Genomic DNA, 24,157 nt, shown 5'->3' with positions numbered 1-24,157 from the left:
AAAACAAAACAAAATGAAGTCATAGAGAACAGATTGGTGGTTGCCAGAGGCGAGGTTGTGGAGGAAATAGATGAAGGGGTCCAGTGGTATAGACTTCCAGTTAATAAGATAAGCCTTGGGGATGTAATGTACATCATAGTGACTGTAGTAAATAATACTGTGTATTATTGTATATTAATTTTATTATTTTTTATTAGAAATATGTATTATTAGCCCCAGGGTTACAGGTCTGTGAATTGTCAGGCTTACACACTTCCCAGCACTCACCGTAGTACATACCTTCCCCAATGTCCACAACCCCACCACCCTCTCCCTACACCCCTCCCCCCAGCAACCCTCAGTTTGTTTTGTGAGATTAAGAGTCTCTTATAGTTTGTCTCCCTCCCAATCCAATCTTTTTTTTTTTTAAGATTTTATTTATTTATTGGACAGACAGAAATCACAAGTAGGCAGAGAGGCAGGCAGAGAGAGAGGAGGAAGCAAGATCCCTGTTGAGCAGAGAGCCCGATGTGGGGCTCAATTCCAGGACCCTGTGATCATGACCTGAGCCCAAGGCAGAGGCTTTAACCCACTGAGCCACCCAGATGCACCCCTCCGAATCCAATCTTGTTTCATTTTTCCTTCCCTCCCCCCACACCCCCCACTTTGCCTCTCAAATTCCTCATATCAGGGAGATTGTATGATAATTGTCTTTCTCTGATTATTTCACTCAGCATACCCTCTAGTTCCATCCATGTCATTGCACATGGCAAGATTTCATTTCTTTTGATGGCTGCATAGTATAATATATATATATATATATATATATATATATATATATATATATATATTTAAGATTTTATTTATTTATTTGACAGAGATCACAAGTAGGAAGAGAGGCAGGCAGAGAGAGAGGAGGAAACAGGCTCCCTGCTGAGGAGAGAGCCTGATGTGGGGCTTGATCCCAGGACCCTGGAATCATGACCTGAGCCGAAGGCAGAGGCCTTAACTCACTGAGCTACCCAGGTGCCGTATATTATTATATATTTAAAGTTGCTAAAGCTTAAGAGTTCTTAGCACAAGAAAAAAAATGTGTATGTTTGATGATGGATGTTAACTAGTCTTAGGGTGATCATTTCACAACAGATAAAAATCTGGAATTTTTATGTTGTACGCCTGAAACTAACATGTTTCCATTATATGTCAGTTTCTTTAAAAAGTAATTGATATTTTATTTTTTAAAAAATTATTTATTTTTTAGACAGAGATCACAAGTAGGCAGAGAGGCAGGCTGAGAGAGAGACAGGGAAGCAGGCTCCCTGATGAGCAGAAAGCCCAATGCGGGGCTTGAACCCATAACCCTGGGATCATGACCTGAGCTAACGACAGAGGCCTTAACCCACTGAACCAGCCAGGCACCCCAAAAGTAATTTATATTTTAAAGAGAAAGACTAGGGCACCTGGGTGTCTCAGTCAGTTAAGCGTCTGCCTTCTGTTGAGATCTTGATTTCAGGGTCTTGGAATGAACCCTGGCATCAGGCTCCCAGCTCAGCAGAGAGCCGGCTTCTCCCTCTGCCCCTCCTCCCACTTTTCTCTCCATCTCTCTCTCTCAAATAAATAAAATCTTAAAAAAAAAAAAGTAAAGGGAAAGACCAAAACAAAGTCTGGAAGGATGTGAATCGCTGTGTTAAATAGTGAAGAAAAATAAACATTAACAGTGCTTAACTGCAGAGCATTAGAGAGTGGGTGATTTTTTTTTCTCTCTCTTACATAAGTATTTCTTGGTTGGTTGAAAGTTTGACAGTGAACATTTGTTACTTTTAAAATTAAGAAGAAAAAGCTGTTTCTATTTTGAGAAGAGCCTCTTTGAAATGTATAATTAAAAGAAATAAAATGCCTGTAGAGTTAGGCAACTGGAGAGAATGGTCTTGGTGAGGGGCCCCCTTTCCCATAATCTTAGGAAGTGAGCAGACCCCATGATGTCCCTGTGTGTGTTCCCCTGCAGTAATACGGCCTCTTATTCTTTCTCTGATCTTATTTTTCTATGTAAAATGTGGTATCAGTGCAATCATTTTTTCTTTCTGGTTTGATTTTCAGGAAGATATCGATGTCGATCACTTTGTGTCTGACTGTAGGAAGCGTGTCCAGCTGGAGGAACTAAGAGGAGATCTGGAACTCTACTATAAACTTTTAAAACAGCCATGGTGGAGCTCATCAACAAGGATTATGCAGATTTTGTCAACCTTTCCACAAACTTGGTAAACCTGAAATTCACAAGTCCTACACACACACACACACACACACACACACACACACACACACACACATTTTCTCTCTCCTTCATATTTATTAAAAGGGCAGAGTTTTTAGAAACCTTTCTGTTGATTACCCCACCAACCCCACCAGAAACTTGAAGAAATTACCAATTTCATTAATAAAAGAACTAAACTTTTTGTAATACATTTTTTTGTTTGTTTTAGTTTTTATTCATTTAAGGTTGCTCTAGTTTGATTATGTTTCAAATTCATTAGTCAACAGTGAAAAGTAAAGGATAATAATACCCAAGGGGTTGTTTTATTAGTTGCTAAGTGATTACCCTGAAGTCTTCCTTGATTTAGACTAATTTGTAGGAGCAAATGTCCACCACTCTTACAATGTTTAATTTACTCCCAGGTATATCTGTTAGCCAGAGCTAGGTTGAGGGAACATTGGCCAATATTGATATTTAAAAAGTTTGGTTTTATAAAAATATAAGAATGATTTGCAGTGAGCTTATCAATTGTTTGTAAAAGCCATTTAGAAATGTTGAATTTTGTTACTTGGCAGAAAAGTCTCCTTGTTGATGCTTCATTTTGTTTTAAATCTGTTTGTCCAGAGAAGCACAGAAAGTTGCAGCTCCGTGGGAATTTCAAGAATCATTAAAATTAATGATGCACATTTGCTTTTGGGAAATATACCACTAAGATAAATATCCTAATAGGATTAAAAACCTTGAAAATTTTACTTCTGTTTAATTTCTATTTTTCTCAAGGCTTATAATAATGTTTAAGAGAGACGTAGCCCGTCAGACTTTCACATCAGCTGGCTGAGTATCATCAATTACAGACAGAGAATTGTTCACCTTCTGTGAACATTTTTCACATTCATTTAAAAGGTCATCTAAAGGCAAATTGTTCTTAAGGAAACTTTCATTTCTCATGACTTCCCTTATTTTTATAGTTCCATGTATTTCAACAGATTTTTTTCATATTCTATGAACAACATTAATGGCCAAATAACACTTCTGTTGTTTAGCTAGTTATGTAGCAAAATACGGTTGTGCCAAAAAAATAACTTAAATCTGGTACTGCTTTGATCGTTAAATAGATACGTCACTATTACTCCTTATCGTGATGTGTTTGTGCCAACCTGGTTTTGCCTTTAGGTTGGCATGGACAAAGCCCTTAATGAACTTTCTGTGCCTTTGGGACAGTTACGAGAAGTTCTGGTAAGTCCCCAATTAATGAAAACAGTCTGCTGTGACGCCTGTTGTCCTCGTCGGCTTTTCTCTAAGAACTCTTTTCATCTGTTAGTTTGGTGGTACTGGTGGTTGTATTTTAATGGTTCATGATTATAATATTCACCTTCAGAAGAGTTGTAAATGATTTTGTTTTTGCATATGCTAAAAACCTAAAAACATGTTCGATTTGAAGAAGACATATTCTCAGAGTAGTCAACCTTAAAATGTCAGGGGAGAGGAAGCATATTTCCAAATTCACCTTATTAATGCCACTTTGGTCATATGTAAGTGGTTTCTAACTTACGAATGACTTGTATTTTAACAGTTTGTAATCTTGTAAATATCCCCCCCACCCCACGTAATCTACATGTGGTTAGGTTCCTGGGCTGATCTACAAAAACTGTGTAATCCCTAATGGAACTGAAGGATAATATAAATAAAATGTAATACTTAATAAATGTTACATTTGCATGTTCTCTCAGAAAAATCTCTGTTGTGGGAATGGGACTCCCCACCTCTAAGCCATTGGAAATAGGAACTCCACCTGGGTGAACAGTGGAGGGGCAGTTGTGGCATCACTTCTAACAGAAAACTGTGCTGCCCTGTCTCCCCCCCGCCCCCCCCGTCTGTGTCTGGTGCCCTGACTTATGGCCTCTGTCTGTTCTTATGCCCTGTCGTAAACTTGTCATAAATGACACCATCCTTCCTTGTGTGTCTCCTCTAGCTTGAGTGGCCTCGTGCGTCCCTCCCCTAAGACAGTGCCTGCATCCTAGAGAGAATATAAGGAGAACATAATTTAAGGGAAGACACAGTACATGGTTAGAACCAAGAAAAATGTGGAGTAATGGAAATATCAGTGCTGAGAAGCCTAGGGGAGGGGCAGGCAGGAAAGAGTTCGTGAAACAGGTAAAAATCTTGAGTTGTGCCTTGAGGTAGCCAATACTTTCCATGGTTTATGTCTCATTTGAATTTTACAAAATCTTGTTAAAGGTACTTTTCTTTGGAATGGAAGGGATTTTCATGGTCCGCTGTTGGATTCCACACCAGCCGCTGTGGGGCTCTCCCACTGTCTCCTTGGTGTGCCTCTTCCTCCCGGGGCCTCATAGTGGTGTTGTTTCCCAAGCCTAGCCTTCCTTTGGCCTCCCACTCTTCTCTCAAACCCCTTCCCTGGAGGCAGATTTGCTCTACTCACACAGGCTCCCGTCCCACCTCACCCCCTGCCATCACCGTATCCCCTCCCTTTTCCGTATCCCCTCCCTTTTCCACCGTATCCCCTCGTCTTTATGGCCACTTTGGTCCTGCTCAGCCACAGGCCTGACCTGCCTTTCTGGTCCCAACTCTGAAGCTGTTCTGTGAGATTCTCAGACCTCTGAGGGATACGACTATATCTGTCTTCATTGTATCCCTGTGGGCTTCCACAATACTGATGTCCAGGAGGTGTTTCATAATGTTGATGGAGTGAATTAATTCACCTTCCTGTGGAATTTTTGTGAAATGCCTACTTCATTCTAGTTGTTTCTGTTAACCTTTGTTTTGGCCCTAATTCCTAATTATCTCTTTATTCATTAGCTTCTGGACATGTTTCTCTACCTCTGTGCTCTGCCTTTTTCTGGTCTTCTGTTCTTCATTCTTGATTCCTGGTATTTCCATACCCACATTTCATCATCATGCATCAGTGCTTTGACATTCTCTCGTTCTCCAAAATATGCAGAATCTAAAGACCTCATCTCAGTGAAGTTGGCCCTCCATTCCTATTTTTGCTTCTCTCCGGAAGGAAGCCTGCAGTGCACATGGCTGCGTGCCTGTCTGACCCTGCCCCTGAGTGTGTGTGCACTTACATCTGCTCCCCATCCCCTCCCCACCTAGGCAGCTGTGTACACATGGCTTTCAGAGTCCGATTCCAGCCCCGTCGCATTTCCAGACTCTCCTGTACTTTGCTTCATATTATCTGTTCTCCATTCTAAGCCCCCTCATCCCCATAACTTTCACTGTATATGTGTCATTCTTCTTCTGGCCATGCGACCCTGCCTTCGTGTCATTATGCCCCCAGATCATGAGTCCCCTCAACAGTAACTATGTCTGGTATATCATGTTTTTTTTTTTTTGTCAATATCTGCATAGTACTGGTGCACAGGTATTAAGTTCTGTGGAATTGAATGAGATGTAGGAACTTGATAATGTGACAAAACAATGTCTGTAATACGTTTTATTTATTATTCTTTTAAAGAGTCTCAGGTCATCAGTCAGTGAAGGAATTCGGGCAGTAGATGAACTAATGTGTAAACAACAGGACATAAGGAAGAAAAAGGTACCCTCCAGTAGATTTCTTATGCTGCATGCCAGTTGAAGCCCTCTCCTCTTGTCTCCGCGAACTTGTCAGCACTATTCAGCTTTTTTTCAAAGCTCTCACGCATGTGCATTTTATGCATTACGTCACGTTATCTACCTGAAATAATAAGACAGAATTTCAGAGGTACCCACACAATCTCAAGATCACCCACTTTTTCCAGAACAAGAAACCGTGATAACTGTTGTCGGTGCAGCGCCTGACAGTTAACGACTGTATAAATTGTCAGCGGCCCTGTAAAGAAAATAGGCCTATATTAGAGACGAGGGGAGAAGTGGGCTTTCCAAAGCAAACTCAGGATTCTGCCGTAGGTTTGTTGTTATTTTCTGATCCTGTGTTCTTTATGTTCTGGTGTTAACTTTAATTTTTTCGATTCGCAGTAGTTAGCATGTGATGTTGGCTTAGTTTCAGGTGTGTGAGACAGGCAACGGCTCTGTACATCTGAGGGCTCACCCCGGGAGTGTGCCCCTTAGTGCTATCTCCAGTTTCAAGTGTCCCCGATGTCATTCATGGTCATAACGATGTAGGGGCACAGCGGGCATTGGGAGTCTGGGCTTCTGACTCTCGCCTGCTGCTCTGTACAATGTTTTCTATGTGTATTATTAGCATATTTGTTAAAATCTCAGTGGGGAGAAAGCCTGTTTGAGGGACCTTCTGTTTAATTCACCTCTGGATCTCCTCACAGCTTTTGTCCAAAGAATGCTTGTCATGCGCTTCCAGACAAAACAGTAAGCTTTATGAGAGCAGGGTGTATTTCTTGCTTTATTTTCTCGTGTCCCCCACCCCTGTCGGAATGAATGTCGAGCTCCCAGGGGTGTTCAGGAACTATTTATTGAATGGATGACTTTGTATTTTTTTGTTCTTTAGGGATGAGAGTTTTCATAATGTCCCTCAACCTCTTTGATAATATTTGTAGTGTAAAAGGTCTTTAATGATTTGGTGCTTGGCCATATAGGTATATGCACATGTAAACTGAGAGGGTCAGTACGATCGGAAGCCAAAGTTAAAACATGAATAAAGGGCCATAAGAAAACAAATGGAGGGGCGCCTGGTGGCTCAGTTGGTTAAACGTCCGACTCTTGATTTTGGCTCAGGTCATGATCTCAGGGTCATGAGATTGAGCCCCACATTGAGCTCTATGCTGAGCAGGATGTCTACTCGAGATTCTCTCTCTCCCTCTGCCCCTCCCCTGCACACGCACATGCAGTCTCTCTCTCTCTCAAATAAACAAATCTTTTTAAAAAAATAGGAAAGAAATGCCCATAGAAAGATTCAGGATAGGGAAAAGAAGAAATAGAGTATAGAATATGAGAAAGCAAAGTCTAGGTTTTTTTTTTTTTCTCTATAAACTTGCAATAGAATATGGAAGTATGCTTATTCTAGAACTAAGATTTGCATTCTTGAGAATTCTGTGTTTCATAGAAATATTCAAAATATAGCATGCCCTATATATTTGAAGTTAACTTTTGGTCTTATATTTTCCTGCATTTAGCATGGGAAATAAAGATGATTAAGAGTAAAGATGGTGACGTTTTTTGTTTGCTTAATTTTTATTTTTATAGATGTGTGTGTTGAGGCTTATACAAGTTATTTGATGAGTTGAAAAGATTGAAAAAATCTTAAATTCACAAAGTTCTAAAGAAACCTCTGCACTAGAAGCAAGCAGGTAAGCATTTTTTTTTAACTAAGTAGCACATAAATTAATACTTCACATCCAGTCTAATTAGGCGGGGACGGCTTAGTTAGAATTCATTTCTAAACAAGAAGAAAATCCAGGTTTGTGGCTAGAATGTAGCTCCAGGAGAGTGGAGAGCATGAAATGGTGAAATCTATAACACGTTCCTATAAACCCTTTGGTTATAGACCACAGTTCCAACACGTCATTATGCTTGCAGTGGAAAAGTATATTTGGAACCACCTTCCCTGAGGACTAGCAAAGTCCTGTTGATCTTTAAGGCATACCTACCATTCATCTTGGTTTTTCTCCATCTCATTTTTTTTCCTAGACATGCCCAGAGTATTACCATTGATGTATTTTGCACCAGCATTATATTATTATGAAACAGTATAGGGCACATCCAGTTGAAATTTACAAACAGGAAAGAAAAAGCTTATGAAATAGGAAAAAGATGATGGCTCTCTTTGTTATATTGTGATTGTCTTGTTCCCTTCCTGGTGTGAATTTTCAATCAGCCAGGGTAGATGAGTGACTCAGAAAATGAGTAGTTAGGTCCTGTCAGCACCGTGAGACACACAGTGGTGCAGTGGGAATAGCCCGGGCTGGTTCTGCACATACCAGCTGGGCTGCCTGTGTCAAGGTCGCCTGGTGCCCTGCGTGCCCTGCGTGCTCTGTTGTGTGAGGCTAACAATCCCTCCCCCTGCAGGCAGAGTTAGGTTTCTAAATTTTAGGAATTAAGGTTTTAGATTTGGAAGGAACTTGAGAGACCATATGCTCCACATGTCTCATGATGGAGATTAAGAACGGACACATCCCAAAGGAAGCGATTCTCTGGTCCTAGGTCTCTGGGTCTCTAGGACCTTCACATCAAGGCATTCAACTAAGTGGTCAGCCTCCACTGTGCTTGTGTCTCTAGCCCGTTGCACTCGTGCTTCGTCCACACTTAGCAGACAGTCTGTACGTGGCCCTTCTGCAGCCCGTGTGTCTCCAGTGGCTCTGCTTTGCTGCGGCCCTTGGCAGGGCCTGCAGCCCCTCCAGCCATGTCCACGTTTGGCCCCTGGGGCGCTGGCCCTCGTGTTCTTCCCGTCTTTGCTGTTGCTGCTGTGCTCCTCGGATAGAAACACCTCAGTGAGCTCTGTGTCTACAATCCTGTCCCTTTGCAGCACTGTCCTTGATAAACAGACATTGTGCGCTTTCTTGCTCAGAATTACCTTGGAAGAATTTTTCTCCAGAAGAGCAGCTCTGAGCTCTGGAGTCAGGAAAGCCAGAGCAGCGTCAGCACAGGGTAAATCCATCATACTCTGCAAGGCCCAGAAATGCCGAGATAAGGATAAATAGGAAATGCGCATGGGATCAGTCAGTAGAGGTTGGGATTAGGCTTCTGCATTGGTCCTGCCGAGCGCCTGCCTTCCCTCCACACCAGTTCTGATGCTCTGGGAAGGGGCACACCGTGGCAGGTCTCCAGACATTTTTGGGTTTCCTTACAGTGTGTTTCCTCACTACCTGACTGCCCATCCTCAGATGTGGGATGCCTCATAGAGCCCAGCAGGGGCTTTGGGGCCTTTGTTGTGTGTTTTTTTTTTTTTCTTTCACTGTTCGGCTTCCTTTTGAATGGGGTTGACGCTTTCTAATGTGGGGGGCAAGAGGGAAGTGTATCCAGTCCACTTGATGGCAGATGCACTGTGAGTGATTTCTCACCAGCTCCCGGAGCACCGAGCTTGCTCTTTCTGCCGTTGGGTAAATGTAAACCTGGAGTCCGCTGCTCTGAGCGATTTCCCAGGTTGCTGCTAGGCGGTCAGTTTTAGCTGATTGAGGAGACAGCAGTAGTTCGTACTGGGGAGGTACTTGGGAGGGAGAATGAGGCAGGCAGAGAAGAGGGGGATTCGCATATGAACGGTAGGACAGGGCAAGAGAGAGGAGGGGGTTAGAGAATGGGAGAAGAAGGGAGAAGAAGGGCACGAATGGGAGAGCCCGAGGAACATGGTGGAAACATGTAGTTGTACCCACACTGACCTAAAATAGCTCCATCCCCTTGCCTGGGCCCTGTGGCCCAGGCCAGGCTGTGTCGGTGGCTTCTATGACCTCCCCGCTCCTCACCCCTCGCACCTGGGGCCTGCTGCACAGACAGTTTGTCCTGAAAATTGATGGCGTGCAGGTGCAGGTGCCTGAGCACTGTAAGGCATGGGGGGCGGTGGGGGTAGCAGGTTTTAACTTTGGGAATTACACTTCTCTAATTGTCTCTACTAGCCCTCTCTGGACTAGAGAGATTTTGGAGAGAATTGCCACAGAATTTAACCAGTTACAGTTTCATGCTGTTCAGAGCAAAGGCATGCCTCTTCTGGACAACGTAAGACCAGTAAGTGTTGGTTTCGATTTTCAATTTGCTGTTTGCGAATTTCCTGGATGATTTTGGTTTGACCTAGCATTGCCCCTGATAATTGCTACTTTACAGGATTTTGAAGCTAGCTTTGAATTTTTTTTTTTCAGTATCTCCTGCTTGGGACCCTTCTTCCATTATGTCACATTAGATAGATTTTGTGTAAAGACACAACCGTAGTCTCCAAACTATGCAAGTAAAATTAATTCTGAATTTCATGTAACTTGACACATCATATGATGTAGTCAGAGTTCATTTATCCAAAGCCCTTGACTTGGTTTAAATGCACGTTTGTCAGATTTGCTCCGTAGCTTAAGAGGCAAATAACTTTTTGTCGTTCCGTAATTGTCTAAACTTCACTTTGATGAAGCCGACTTACTTTCAACGAAATCATACGGAGGGGATGCCTCAGTGGCTCAGTCAGTTAAGCCACTGCCTCTGGCTTAGGTCATGATCCCAGGGTCCTGGGATCGAGTCCCACCTTGGGCTCCTTGCTTGGCAGGAAGCCTGCTTCTCTGCCTATGCCTCCTTATGTGCTTGTGCTCTCTCTCGACAAATAAATAAATAAAAACCTTTAAAAAAGAAAGAAAGAAAGAAAGCAATCATGGGGAGAAGAGATTCATTGTTATTCTCTAGGAAATGTTGGGATTTTAATCTTACATATATTCTGGTAGAATTAGAGGCTCGCTTTATATATATAACACATATGTATATAAATTATACACATATATTTGAGCTTTTAGAAACTGTTGTGCCTGGACCTTCTTTCCTGGTCTCTCTGTTCTTGCAGCGTATAGCCCACATTACGGCCATGCTGCAGCAGTCCCTGGGAGGCCTGCTGCTAGAAGGGCTTCAGACTTCCAATGTGGACATCATACGGCACTGCCTACAGACTTATGCTACAATTGACAAGACACGGGATGCAGAGGCGTCACTTGGTCAAGTACTGGTGAAACCGTACATGGATGAGGTTTGTGCCCCCATGCACCTCATTCCACAAACACAGAGCATCTAATCTGGCTTCGTTTCTTGACTGGGTGCGAGAGAGCTCAGGGCTCTTCCTTGAAGATGCTCTTAGTTCCTGCTCTTCTGGTTGTAAGAAAAGGTTGGTCCAGCTTAGAGCCCATCAGCATGGCAGGAATCAGGCACGCACTCTTGTCTCTTCCAGTGATGCCATAACTCAGGGATCATCTTAATTTAGTAGGGGTGAGGGACTTGCCTAGGAAGAAGGTACGGATCAGAACATTTTCAGGTCAATTTCCATTTCCATAAGTTATACGTTAATGAAGTTGCCGAAAAGCGTGACCCCACCAAGGCGCCCGTGCCCACTGGAGGAGCTGGAAGACAGTTCTGTGCGCAGGGAAAGTCTGTGAGGGGAGGCGTCTTCACAGAATTGATGTGGCTTAAGTCTTGAAGACCATGGGGGAGTTTGCCAGGCTAGGAAGGTGGGAGGGAGGGAATATTCAAAGATAAAGGGCTTTGAAGGGTGAGTTAGCGGGGTAGTACCTTAAGTCCGGAACTTGGTTACCCAGTGTTCTTGACCTATAAGGATACAGTTAAATACAGGGAGTCAGTGTATCCTGCCTCTGAGCGGCCGGAGTATGGGCTGCACCATGTGAGACCGCCAGCAATCAGCAGCTTCCAACTTAGAGAGCGTTGGTTTCATCTAGTTCAGGCTGACAGAAGTCATGAAGCCAGTCTCAGCGTTTGAGGGCTTTCTTCCAGTCACCTGCCAGTGCGAGTGCTCTTTCTGTCCAGTAAGTATAAAGCTACCCACCATGACTTCAGGATGAAAGGCTTCCAGTTTTAAAACGAGACAGTATCCCAGTGATAGAAGTGAAATTGAAGGATTAATTTCAGTAATCTTCTCAGCTTCATTAAGACTACTAAAAGTAAATGATCTGTCAGTTCTTTGTATGTATCCTATTATAGTTCATAGCTCTCTCTGTGGGGGTGAAAAAGATCACATTATTCTTTGTCACTAAATGAAAATATTTTAGTTGTTTAATTTAGGCCCTTTTCATTGAACTGAATCTCATATGCTAAATTAGGGAAGTACTTTACGTTTCCGTGTCATTAAGTGAACTGTGGCCACGTTTGTATTTTAAGTTTGTATGCTTGTCATTCACCTCCTGCAACTCAGCCTCACCAAAAAAAAAAATAAATAAATACTAAAGCAAAATAAGATGTGTTTTCTTCCATCACTTTCCATCTCAGCCCTTTCCCTGTTCTGGAGACGGTAGAGGATAAGGCCAGGGTGAAGATGGTACAGAGCTGTTGTCTGCAGATACAGTATTTCGCTTTTAAGCTCAGAAGGGAAGCAGATGAGTGTGTGTGATGTTTTAGCTTCAGGCCAGTCTCTGTCCCTCAGCCTCTGTGTCCCCCAGGGTTGGAGCAGTATTCCCAAATCCTGGGACCTAGATTTTCATGCCATTGTTACTTACCTCCTGTTTAGAAAGCATACTGAGTGGGGAGGAGGAAGGACGAAGTGCATTTGTAAGGTTTACTCGATTCTTTTCTCTGTAGTGTATAGTTCATACTTCTCTTTTAGGTGCTTTAAAAACAAACAAAAACATAAACAAACAAACAAACAAATAAATAAATAAAAATAAAATGCTCTTCCTTCTGCTAGGTGATTATAGAGCAGATAGTTGAGTCTCATCCAGATGGCCTGAAGATCATGTATGCTAATAAGCTCCTGGAGTTCGTTCCTCACCACTGCTGCCTTCTTCGAGAGGTCACAGGAGGAGCCATCTCAAGGTGACGTAAAATGCTGTGTATGCACCTGAGCTCAGTTTAGTGACCACCTGTCACCTCCTCATGTGCCGCTGATCCCTGGCTGTCCTGTCTGACCCGGGAACGTGGGAACGTGTGCTCTTCCCTATTTGTTACCAGTGCTGTGAGGCAGGTGTCGCTTGCCTGGGTTTACAGGGAAGGGAATGAAGAGTGGGGACGAATCTCAACGGTGACATTTGTGTGACTCTAGACCCTCTGCTTTTCTCTTGTCTATACTTTCTCCTTAACCAGGTTCAAAATCAAAATTTGTTTCCTTCCATTATTGTGATGTCATCATCGGCCTAGAAATACCAATTAATTTTAATTCAACACGTTTTATACTGATGGCAATTAAAGTCATGTTCGGTTTTCCCTCACTCTCTTATTTCATTTCCATGGCTTTCCAGTTCTGTTTCATGAATATCCCATTACCTTCCACCATCTCCGTCATCCCAGTCCAGACCTTTGTCGCCTTTTGTTCGAGGGTAGCAGGCTCTCCCCACCTGGTCTCCCAGCTCCACCTGTCCCTCTTCATTGCAGCCCTCAGCTGTCCCACCTGCCCAGAGCTCTGCAGCCTTCCTGAGTCGCTCGTGGCTTCTCATAGCCCACAGAGGAGCATCCAGTCTTCCTGCGCAACCTGTGACCCTTGGTGCTTGAGTCCTAGTGGTTCTCTGCTGTAGAACTTTCTACTGTGGAACTTTCCCCCATACCACTATGGTTCCTGGCCAGACAGGAGCGCTTGACCTTCCCTAACACACCTGGTACAGAAGATCCCTGACTTCACCTTGGTTCAGTTTATGGTTTTTTGATTTTTTATAATAGTGCAGAAGTGATATGCATTTAGTTTGGATCTTTTCCCAGGCTGGCAATCTACAGTAGGGTCCTCTTTTGTAATGCTGGGCAGTGGCAGCGAGCAAAGCCCCCAGGCAAACCACGTGATCACGAGGGTCAGCAACCAACACAATTGAACCGTCCTGTTCTGGCTTTCAGTGCAGTGTTCAGTAAGTTACATGAGATACCAGACATTTTATTGTGAAATAGGCTTTGTGTTAGAGGATTTTGCCCAACTGTGCAATACTGTAAGTGTTCTCAACACATTTAAGTTAGGTGGGGCTAAGCTCTGATGTTCAGTCGCTTAGGTGTTTTCCATGCATTTTCAACTAAAGAGATTTCCAGCTGAACAATGGGTTTATTAGAAGCCGAGGCCGTCATAAGCTGAGGAACATCTGTCTATACTGTGCGCCTCTGTGTTTTCCTTCATTGCTTCCTGTCTCATAACCCTTTGTCTTTCTGTTGATCTGTCACTCCACATGAAGCTCCAGTCAAATACAACTTCTTTTTTTAATGTTATTTATTTATTTACTTATTAGAGAAAGCATAAGCAGAGGGGGAGGCAAAGAGTGAAGCAGGCTCCCCACTGAGCAGGGAGCCCGATGTGGGACTCGATCCCAGGACCCTGAGATCATGAACTGAGCCACCCAAGCGCCCCCAGGCTATGGTTATTTCAAGAAAAAGTCCTATTTGTGAATTCTTCATCTAGTGAAGATGAATTAAAATCAGAAAGTCAACTCTGCCACCTTTAAAAACCCAGGAACAAAAAAATATTCCACGACCAGGTATAACCCTATCCACAATAAATCACTTTCAATCCAGTCCTGAAAACTAATACAGAGTAGGAAGAAAGCATTACAGAAAAATTTTGTTTTCATTAATCAAGCTGGAAAATAACGGGCCTTACACGAATGCCCTTTAGGAAGACAGTTCTTATAGTTTTATGTTGATGGAAACTAACATTACATTCGAAATGCATGTTAAAACCATGACTGTAGACTAACTACCACTTTCAGTCATCAGAAGATGAAAAATGGTCAAGAGTCTCCCAAACTGAATCCTGGTTCCTCCTGGAAAATGTGTTCCTAAATATTTTCCTCCTGAACTACTGTGCTCTTTCTGTATCTTACACAGCAGACACTGCGATGCACAAACACATCCAGAAGGCCTTTGAGGGCTGACAGCCTGCTGGAACAATGAGGAATTCACCCGGGTTTCTGCCTTTCTGCCGGGCCCAGAAAGTTCTGGGTAACCCAGGTGACGTGTCATGAGAATACAAGTGTGCCTCACACCGTACGTATCATCTCCTCAGGGTAGACACCAAAATCCATGTTCGTATATGAAAATCCGAGATGCTTACAGAAATCAAGAGTGATTCTGCCATCTTGAAAAAAAAAACACACTGTTGCGCTGCCACATGCCTCGTTTCTCCTCGAGTGACTGCAGGAAGTAGGGATTGCAGTCAGAAGTCTCAGAAAGAAAAATTAGAGTAAGGGCAACACCTGAAGTTTATTCCTGAAAATACTTGGAGAACGACTGTGACCAATAAACCAGGGCTTAGTTCATGAGACTATGTCAATGAGCTTATACCATCCCATGTCCTGGTCAAACCCTCATGTCTGGGAGATGGAGGGACGTCTTCATCTTCCAGAGCTACTATTAGGAAAAAAGTTGGAGACAATACTGACTGAGTCCCTCCTTCAGCAGGAGAGCCAAAAACACCTTGCCCCTCCATAATCCCAAATGAAAATAAACATCTCGGGGCGCCTGGGTGGGTTAAGCTTCTGCCTTTGGCTGGGATGGAGCCCCACGTCAGGCTCTTTGCTCAGGGGGGAGCCCACTTCCCTCCTTCTCTCTCTGCCTGCCTCTCTGCCTACTTGTGATCTCTGTCTGTCAAATAAATAAAATCTTTAAAAAAGAAAAGAAAAGAAACATCTCATTTTACTAGTGTGCAGCAGTGACTATGCAGGAGAAATTATTATTATATTATTATTAGATGATATTATTATTATTATTATTATACTATATTGTTAACCTTTTGAATTTGGACACCTAAAATTTTTAATAAAATATGAAGGCCTTTTTTTTTTAAGATTTTATTTATTTGAAAGACAGAGATCACAAGTAGGCAGAGAGGCAGGCAGAGAGAGGGGGGAGCATGCTCCCCACTGAACAGAGAATCCGATGCGGGGCTTGATCCCAGGACCCTGGGATTATGACCTGGGCTGAAGGCAAGAGGCTTTAGCCCACTGAGCCACCCAGGCGCCCCATGAAGGCTTTTTTTAAAGAACAAAAACTTCAGACTATATCTTTATCCTAGAAGTTCCCACTACAACTGGCTTCTGTCTTGGCCAACATTTAGCCATTCAGATAAAGTCCGTATTTAGTGCTTCGTGTGTATGCATGTGTAAAATAAGAGGACAGTCATAAATCTTTAAGATTGTGTATAATAACCGTGAAATAAGGATTCTTGATACACAAGGTCTCGTCTGGGGAAAACAGCTGGAGAACAGTATGCAGTTTTCAAATGACGGAGGGGAAATACGCATTCGGTTATGAGAAAGGGAAGGAGAACAAGACCAAATATTAATAAAAGGGAAAAAAGCTTTTTCTGCCATCTTTCTGTGCCGCAGTAACAGTGTGAACAAATGTCACACAGATGCCCTCAAGAACATTAACACTGCTGAAAGGGGGGGCGAAGGCCAGGTTCTTAGGAGGCCATGCACCAAAGTCATCATCCCGTTTCCTCACTGTGATGGCGAAGCATGAGTACATTGGCAAATTTGAAATTATTGATGACCACAGAGCTGGGAAAACTGCTGTGAACCTCACGGGCAAGTTAAACAAGTGTTGCATGACCAGCCCTAGACTTGTATAACTGAAAGATCTAGAAAAGTGGCAGAATATTTCCATCCCCTCAGTTTGGTTTCACTGCATGGAAAAATTCTTCTTCATAAAATCCTGGGATTCCTTTTTCCTAGAAATATAATATACATGGCACGTGAAATGCCTCAATGGGAAAAAAAAAAAAAGGAAAATAAATTACAGTCAACTAATGTTTGACAAGGGTGCCAAACAATTCAATGGGGGTAAGAACAGTATTTTACTCCCAAGCAGCCACATGCAAATAATGAAACAGGAGTCCTGCCTCACACCATACAGAGAAAATAACCCAAAATGCATCAAAAACATAAATGTAAGCATTAAAATGATAAAGTTCGGGATGCCTGGGTAGCTCAGTTGGTTGGACGGCTGCCTTCTGCTCAGGTCATGATCCCGGAGTTCCCAGATCGAGTCCTGCATCAGGCTCCAAGCTCCACAGGGAGTCTGCTTCTCCCTCTGACCTTCTCCTCACTCATGCTCTCTCTCATTGTCTCTTTCTCAAATAAATAAAATCTTTAAAAAAAATAAAAATAAAGTAAAATGATAAAGTTTTCAGAAGAAAACACAAAGGTAAATGTTAGTGGTCTTGAATCTAACAACGGCTCCTCAGCCAAACACCAAAGTCAGCAACTTAAAAAAAAAAATAAACAAATAAATGGGACTCAACCAAAATATCCCAGTTTTGTGCTTCCAAGGACCCCATTGACAAAGTCAAAAGACAAGCCACTAAATGGGAGAAAATATTTGCAGGTCATATATAAGGAACATGCCTTCAGACTGTGTGAAGAATTCTTACAACTCAAATAAAAAGACAACCAAGTTAAGAAATGAGCAAAGAGGGGCGCCTGGGTGGCTCAGAGGGTTAAGCTGCTGCCTTCGGTTCAGGTCATGAACTTGGAGTTCTGGGATCGATCCCCGTATCAGGCTCTGCTCAGCATGGAGCCTGCTTCTTCCTCTCTCTCTGCCTGCCTCTCTGCCTGCTTGTGATCTCTCTCAATAAATCTCTCTCAAATAAATAAATAAAATCTTTTTAAAAAATGAGCAAAGGGGCGCCTGGGTGGCTCAGTGGGTTAAGCCGCTGCCTTCGGCTCAGGTCATGGTCTCAGGGTTCTGGGATCGAGTCCGGCATCGGGTTCTCTGCTCAGCAGGGAGCCTGCTTCCCTCTCTCTCTCTCTGCCTGCCTCTCCATCTACTTGTGATTTCTCTCTCTCAAATAAATAAATAAAATCTTTAAAAAAAATAGCAAGAACTTGAATATACATTTCTCCAATATTCAAATGTATACATTAATATATAAATGTATATATAAATATATTTTACATTATCATATATTTATATAAACATATTTATGTAAATATATTTACATTCTTAAATATGTATTTAAATGTGAATATAATATGAAATATATATATTTAAAGATACATATAAGGTATATATAAAATATATGGGACAATAAGCACGTGAAAATATGCTCAACATCACTAATCATTCGGGAAATGCAAATCAAAACCATGGTGAGATACCACCTCCCACCCACGTGGATGGCTACTATCAAAAAACCCAAAAGCAGGTGTTGGAAGGATGTGAAGAGCTGGAACCTGTAAATTGCTGGTGGGCTTGGAAAATGGCACAGCCACATTAGAAATGGTTTAGTAGCTCCTCAAAATGCAGGACACAGAGTTGCCATATGACACACCAATATCACTCCTGTGTATAGAGCCAAGAAAAAAACTATGCCCACACAAAAACTTGTGCATGAAGGTTTAGGGTTTATTCGTAATAGCGAAAAGGTGAGAACAACCCAGATGTTCATCAACTGATGAAGAGATAAATAAAATGTGATCCATCCAGCCAGTGGAATATTATTCAGCCTTGAAAAGGAATAGAATTTTGATATGTGCCACGACACACAGGAGCCTTGAAAACATTCTGCTGATTGAGAGAAGTCAGTCACAGAAGACCACATATTGCATAATTTGATTTATATGGAATTCCCAGAATAGCTAAATCTACAGAGACTGAAAGTAGATTAGCGGTTGCCTAAGACTGGTGGTGATGGCTAAAGGTTTCTTTTGAGGATGATGAAAATGTGTAGGTAGTTCAGTATAGTATAGTTAACTATAGTGAAAGCCATTAAATTGTCCACATTAGATGGTGAGTGGTATGGCCTGTGAATTATATCTCAATTAAGCTGTCATCGAAAAATGCAAAGAACTTCTATATTTATCAAGTAGAAAAAGAATGAACTTGATTAAAAACATCAAAAATGGGGAAAATAAAAACAAAAAAAATAAGATGGGAGGAATAAAATCATGACTGTTTATCATTAATTTAAATGTGTACAGACTGACTTTTTCTATTAAAGCACCTATCAGGGGGCTACAGATCCACGCTGTTCAAGAAACATACTTAAAATGCAAAAGGGATTGAGAATGTATCAGGTGAGGAGATACCATGCAAAAGAGAAAGCTGGAATGGCAAAATTCATCACAGACAAGTTGGGTCTAAAGTTATAGGTACTAAGATGAAGAGGGACATTTTTAAAGGCAGAGTTTGGAAAGAAGATGTAAAAGGTATAAGCAGGTATACATCTAACAACATAATACCTAAAGACTCTAAAAATGCAATAACAAGGTAAAATTTTAGCTTTTCAAATGGGAGTATCTACTAGAAGGAGGGAAAAACAAGGACACACAGAAAATAGATATCCTGGGGCGCCTGGGTGGCTCAGTGGGTTAAAGCCTCTGCCTTCGGCTCAGGTCATGATCCCAGGGTCCTAGGATCGAGCCCCACATCGGGCTCTCTGCTCCGCGGGGAGCCTGCTTCCTCCTCTCTCTCTCTCTCTCTGCCTGCCTCTCTGCCTACTTGTGATCTCTGTCAAATAAATAAATAAAATCTTTAAAAAAAAAAAGAAAATAGACATCCTTATTTCCCTCGGAAAACATTTCTTTCTTACACCTAAGAAAAGCCATATTTGTAAAGATTAATTGCATACTAGGCAACAAAGGAAACCTTTACAAGCCTTCCAAATTAAAGATTTAAAGAACAGTTCTTTGATCACAATCCAGTAGAATCAGAATTAGATAACCTGGTAACAAAAAATTGAAACTACATACAAGTTAAGAAATACAGTCTTCAGTCAAAGAAGAAATCATAAGACGACTGAAGAAAATCTTGAAAGCAATGGAAAGGACACTATTTCATACAAAAACTTACAGAAGACACGAGAAGTTATACTCTAAGGAGACTTTAGTGTCAAATGTCTTCAATTTCAAACATTTTTTTGAATAAAAGAAACTACTCATTTAAACCCATCAGAATAGGGCAGCTCAATCAAAAGAAAGGAAGTAATTATAATAAAGATAAATTTTTAAACTAATAAAAAATATGAGGGGCAAATAAACTCAAAGTTGTTTCTATGAAAGACTAATGAAATAATAATAAAAATAAAACTTCACATGCCCTATTAAGGATAAGAGAAGAGGAAGATGGGGTGTGGGAGGAGGTGCGGAGAGAGGGAAGGGGGATGGGGAAAAGGGGGTTTCAGTGAGGAGGGGACAGAGAGAGGGAGAGAGAGAGTTGCAAAACAGATAAGGATTGGGAACAGATATAAAAGCAAATGCATAATATAAAAGAATCACTAAACTGAAAGGCACTTTATACTAATCAATTTGATAACCTAGAAGAAACGATGATTTCCTAGGAAAACAAAATCATCCAAATGATTCAAGAATGGATAATTCAGAAGATGAGTTTCAAGATCAGACAGGTTTGCAGCTGGATAACTGTTATTCTACTGTTAAATGGCAACAGGCAATTAAACAATAATAAGTCAATTCACTTGATGAAGCTGAGCACAATTTTAATACCCAAACCTGAGAGGGAGGAACGGGGAAGCTATTAACAAATCTGGCTTAGGACAGATTAGTTAACAGAAACTGAACTAATGTTAGCAAATAACAGAAGTCAGGCATCTATCAAAGGACTATATCCTGAGACCAGCTTGGATTCATTCCAGGAAAATAAAGGGAGCTCAAGACCAGAAAATCAATAAGATTTACCTCATCACTAAATTAACTGGGAAAAAACTCTTAAGACCATAGCAATAAATGCATTTGATAAAAAAAATAAAGGCACCTGATAAAAGGTGAGCAGCCATTCTTTATAAAAATGAAGATAAAAACAGAAGGACGTTATGCAGGAGGGATTATTAAACGGGAAGCACTAGATCAAGAGGTAGATAAAATGAGTCCATATTTGTCAAACAGTGACAGAGCCCCATGCGAGCGTGGATAGAGGCGAATGAGCTCATGGATGAGCACCAGGCTCTCAACAGGTATTATAGGGACAAAGGCAGCGGTGAGGAGAGGAGAGTCTTAACAACAGGGAAGAAGGTAAAAGGAGGATTGCAGTTAAAAATTGTGCATGATACAAACACATGCAAATAAGACCGGATATTTTCCCGTATATAGTTTTTTAAAACCCTGCACACATTACTGGAACTACCAACTCTTGCTTTCAGCTCCGCAGCCCTCGCGTGCTTTCCCAGTACCACGATGCAGGGGTAGATCCTCCGTTGGTGACATCCTATGTCATTGTACTCCTCAAGGGACAGGTGAAACAGGGCAGGGGCTGGAGGTCGGAAATCAGGCATCGCTTCTCCCACCCCAGCTCCCTGCTCGCCCAGCCCCCACTCTGAAACAGCGGGCACTTGGAGCTATTAAGAAGCAGGGATCTGAGGAGTTCTCTGGTTTCCCCTGGAGCCATCTGCATCCATCATATTTCCCACAGCTCTCCCCGAGTGTTGGTGCTGGCTCCCCCCGAGTGTTCCCTTAGCTCCTAGCACACCCTTCTTATGAGAGCACCTAGTACTCCCCGTCACAGTGCTCTGTCTGTCACATGCGTCCATTGATCCACTTTGTGCTGGTTGAGGGCTGGAGCCCCCTCCTGTTAACTTCTCAAGTCCGTTTCTATTGCAGCAGCACCTGGCACTTAAGCACCCTGTCAGTACCTGCCAAATGAACGAAATGTACTCAAAACATAGTATGAAGTCTGCGTTCTGAAACTCCTTTTTGGAGCCGTTTGCTATCATTTTCCCAGGCAATTTAAAAAATTTCCAGCCTTGCTGCCAATAACCTGAAGGGGTAAATGAATGCTGGCGTGCCCCATGGGACATGTCACTCTGGATGGTCCTTTGGCAGCAGGGACTTTGATAGCGCTCTTCGAAACCCAGCAGGATGGTGGAATGGGTACGTGGCTGAGTGCCTCCCGGGTCTGACCCTGTGTGACAACACCCGGTGCCTGCAGCTGCCCTCTGGAAGGTGTTGCTTTTGCGGCAGAGCCGGAGGGCACCAAGCGTGTGTCTGTCTCCAAAGTCCTGGGCACCACATCACAATGCCTTCCTGAGAAGCAGAATCAAGGACAGTTGCTGATCTTCATTCCTTCCCACCAAAGGTAGCTCATACACCATCTTTGGAAGTTGGAGCCAGGGGGCGCCTGGGTGGCTCAGTGGGTTAAGCCGCTGCCTTCGGCTCAGGTCATGATCTCAGGGTCCTGGGATCGAGTCCCACACATTTGCCTCCCTGCTCAGCGGGGAGCCTGCTTCTCCTTCTCCCTCTGCCATTCCCTCCACTCGTGCTTTCTGGCTCTCTGTGTGTCAAATGAGTGAATAAAATCTTTTTATTTTAGCCATTCTACTTTCCCTGGGGTAATTTGCCACCTCCCTGAATTTACCTGCATCTTTCCCAAAATCTACTTACCTTCCAGCCTTCTTGACCATAATGAGTCTAAATTTTCAATAGACAGTGTGAACTTAAACTTGCTAATATTTGCATAACATGCACCTCTTTCGATCTCAAAGAAAAGCTTCGCACCGCAATGGTCTCTAATCTCCAATTAGGTTCTGTTCTGGGATCCCACTGGAATTCTACACGCCTGTCCCCTAAGATGCCATAAATTGTGGTCCAGTTTCCCAGCCAGCCAAGGAAAGCACATGGGAAATCTTGCTGAAGGATGAGTAAGAGCCAACGAAAGGGAACATATTTATCTGCCTCCAATGCTGGGACCTGAGGAAAGCAAGTTTCATTACAGACAAATCAGAAAGGAGGTACAGATTGCTTTTTATGTCACTCTGGAGTGGAGGTCTGCCATTGATCATTAAGGCCATTTCCTGCAATGCACTCACCAAAGTGATACTCACTTCGGAGTGGACAAAACTTAGGAAATGGCCAAGGGGTGCTCTCCTTACACTTTACACTCTCAGCATTTATTTGTATTAATTTCTTTATAGGGCAGTATAGAGACATGAGACCACATTGAAAAAGCAAAGCTTTTCATCCTGTGGCCTTGGGTCAAGAATAGAGATAGTGCTGCTCATGTCAGTTTCAACCTCCAGTGGCCAAGGGTTTGATCTGATGCTCTTTCAAGTTTTCACCATAGCCTTTCTCAAGCTCAATGGCCAATAATCCCACAGGAGATTTTAGGGCCCTCTCAAACTTCTGTTTTGCTAACTCTCCCCAGCCTGCTTCCTCTGCAAAAGTCACCACTTTGCCTGTGCATCTACCACCTCTTAGAGCTTTTGGAATCAGCCACGAATTGCAGTGCTGATTCCTTCCATGACCACATATTGTTTACAGGAAAACTCTTCTTCGTTATGCCTTGCCAGTCAGAGTGACGGTTTCATTCGCAACCTGGACCAGGTTCGGGAATTTTCTACACATAAATGTGAGCAAATGTCTTCTGTATTGAGACACATGTACATTCTGTAAATGGACTCTATTGAAAAACCAATACATAGGGTACACTTATGTCCTGACCCAGCTGGAAGGAGGCACTTCATTTCCATCTTTCAGAAAATTGGTGTAACACATTGATTTTCAAAACAAAGAAAGCAGTTTTGTGACCTCTACCAAAAGACTGTCATAGTAAGCAATAAATTGCCTCTTTGGAGTGAACAAATTAATAATATATTTTCTAAATTTCAAAATAACAAAGACAGAACGATGTCTGTAATGCTAAGTGCATCCCCTTAGTTGCAGGACATTGTGTCATGGACCACCTGAGCAATGACACATGGCGGCCGGTAGTCTGATTCACCTGGCAACCTGTTAAAAGAAAGTCTTGCACATGACAAGCTTTCAATAAGACACTGACAAGATGAAAAGGAAGCCAGCCTTAGCTGGCTTTTTCAGGTGTCCAGACATCTAGTCAACCTACCTCACCAACTCATCACCATGCTTACTGGAGTAAACCCAATCTCTTCCTTCCCCCCTGGAGATGGGAGAAGAGCCACTCACACGTTTGTATGGAATTCTCATTCCCCCTCGCTCTGTCCCCACATGGCGCTGTCCATGTAATAAATAAATCTTTATATCACCCGGAAGTTCCTGGGTCAAAGTATACAACTCGGACAATTTTAGGTCACTACAGCCTTTTGTTTTTCTCTCCACGTTAAGCCTTCTGGGTGACCAACAGCTATCTAATACTAATGTTGCTGCCATATGCTGTTGTTCTGCTTCATCTTCCCAGTAAAGTTCAGTATTTTTAGCTAAAGTTTGGTTTATCAGTATCTCCAGCATCTATCTCCAGCTTGGGTCACAATCCCAGGTCCTGGGATCAAGTCCCACTCTGGACTTCCTGCTCTGCGGGAAGCCTGCTTCTGCCTCTGCCTCCCATCTCTTATGAATAAATAAAGAAAATTTAAAAAAAAATTTTAAAAAACCATTTCTATCTTCCCACTTTTAAAGATTAATTCTGGGAATTATTGCTATAAATCCAAGTGTCCTATCT

General features: G+C 42.4%; 1 protein-coding gene and 1 long non-coding RNA gene across 14 annotated transcripts in view; one reads left to right on the top strand and one right to left on the bottom strand.

Moving 5' to 3' along the window:
* LOC131816542 (conserved oligomeric Golgi complex subunit 2-like) overlaps positions 1-24,157 on the top strand; it is a 199,809-nt gene that overhangs the window by 173,156 nt on the left and 2,496 nt on the right. For 5 of the 13 annotated variants that reach the window (XM_059149371.1, XM_059149366.1, XM_059149370.1 and 2 more), the window contains exons 2-5: positions 2,077-2,237; positions 3,404-3,466; positions 5,706-5,786; positions 10,671-12,056. In XM_059149371.1, the coding sequence (XP_059005354.1) occupies positions 2,181-2,237; positions 3,404-3,466; positions 5,706-5,786; positions 10,671-10,895 (426 nt within the window). In that variant the 5' untranslated portion in view covers positions 2,077-2,180 and the 3' untranslated portion in view covers positions 10,896-12,056. Of the gene's footprint in view, positions 1-857; positions 1,006-2,076; positions 2,238-3,403; positions 3,467-5,705; positions 5,787-7,387; positions 7,492-8,751; positions 9,860-10,670; positions 12,641-24,157 lie in introns of those variants that run through there. The other 8 variants (XM_059149367.1, XM_059149365.1, XR_009348098.1 and 5 more) reach the window with 7 other exon arrangements.
* LOC131816547 (uncharacterized) lies at positions 2,211-2,412 on the bottom strand. Its single transcript, XR_009348107.1, has 2 exons — positions 2,290-2,412; positions 2,211-2,259 (listed from the first exon to the last, which is right to left on the bottom strand). It is a non-coding gene; the product is annotated as an uncharacterized LOC131816547 (long non-coding RNA).

Source organism: Mustela lutreola, chromosome 15 (assembly GCF_030435805.1).
Source record: "Mustela lutreola isolate mMusLut2 chromosome 15, mMusLut2.pri, whole genome shotgun sequence".
Classification (NCBI taxonomy): domain Eukaryota; kingdom Metazoa; phylum Chordata; class Mammalia; order Carnivora; family Mustelidae; genus Mustela; species Mustela lutreola.
Note: the sequence above shows the minus strand (reverse complement) of the source record. Positions and strands in the feature narration are given on the sequence as shown.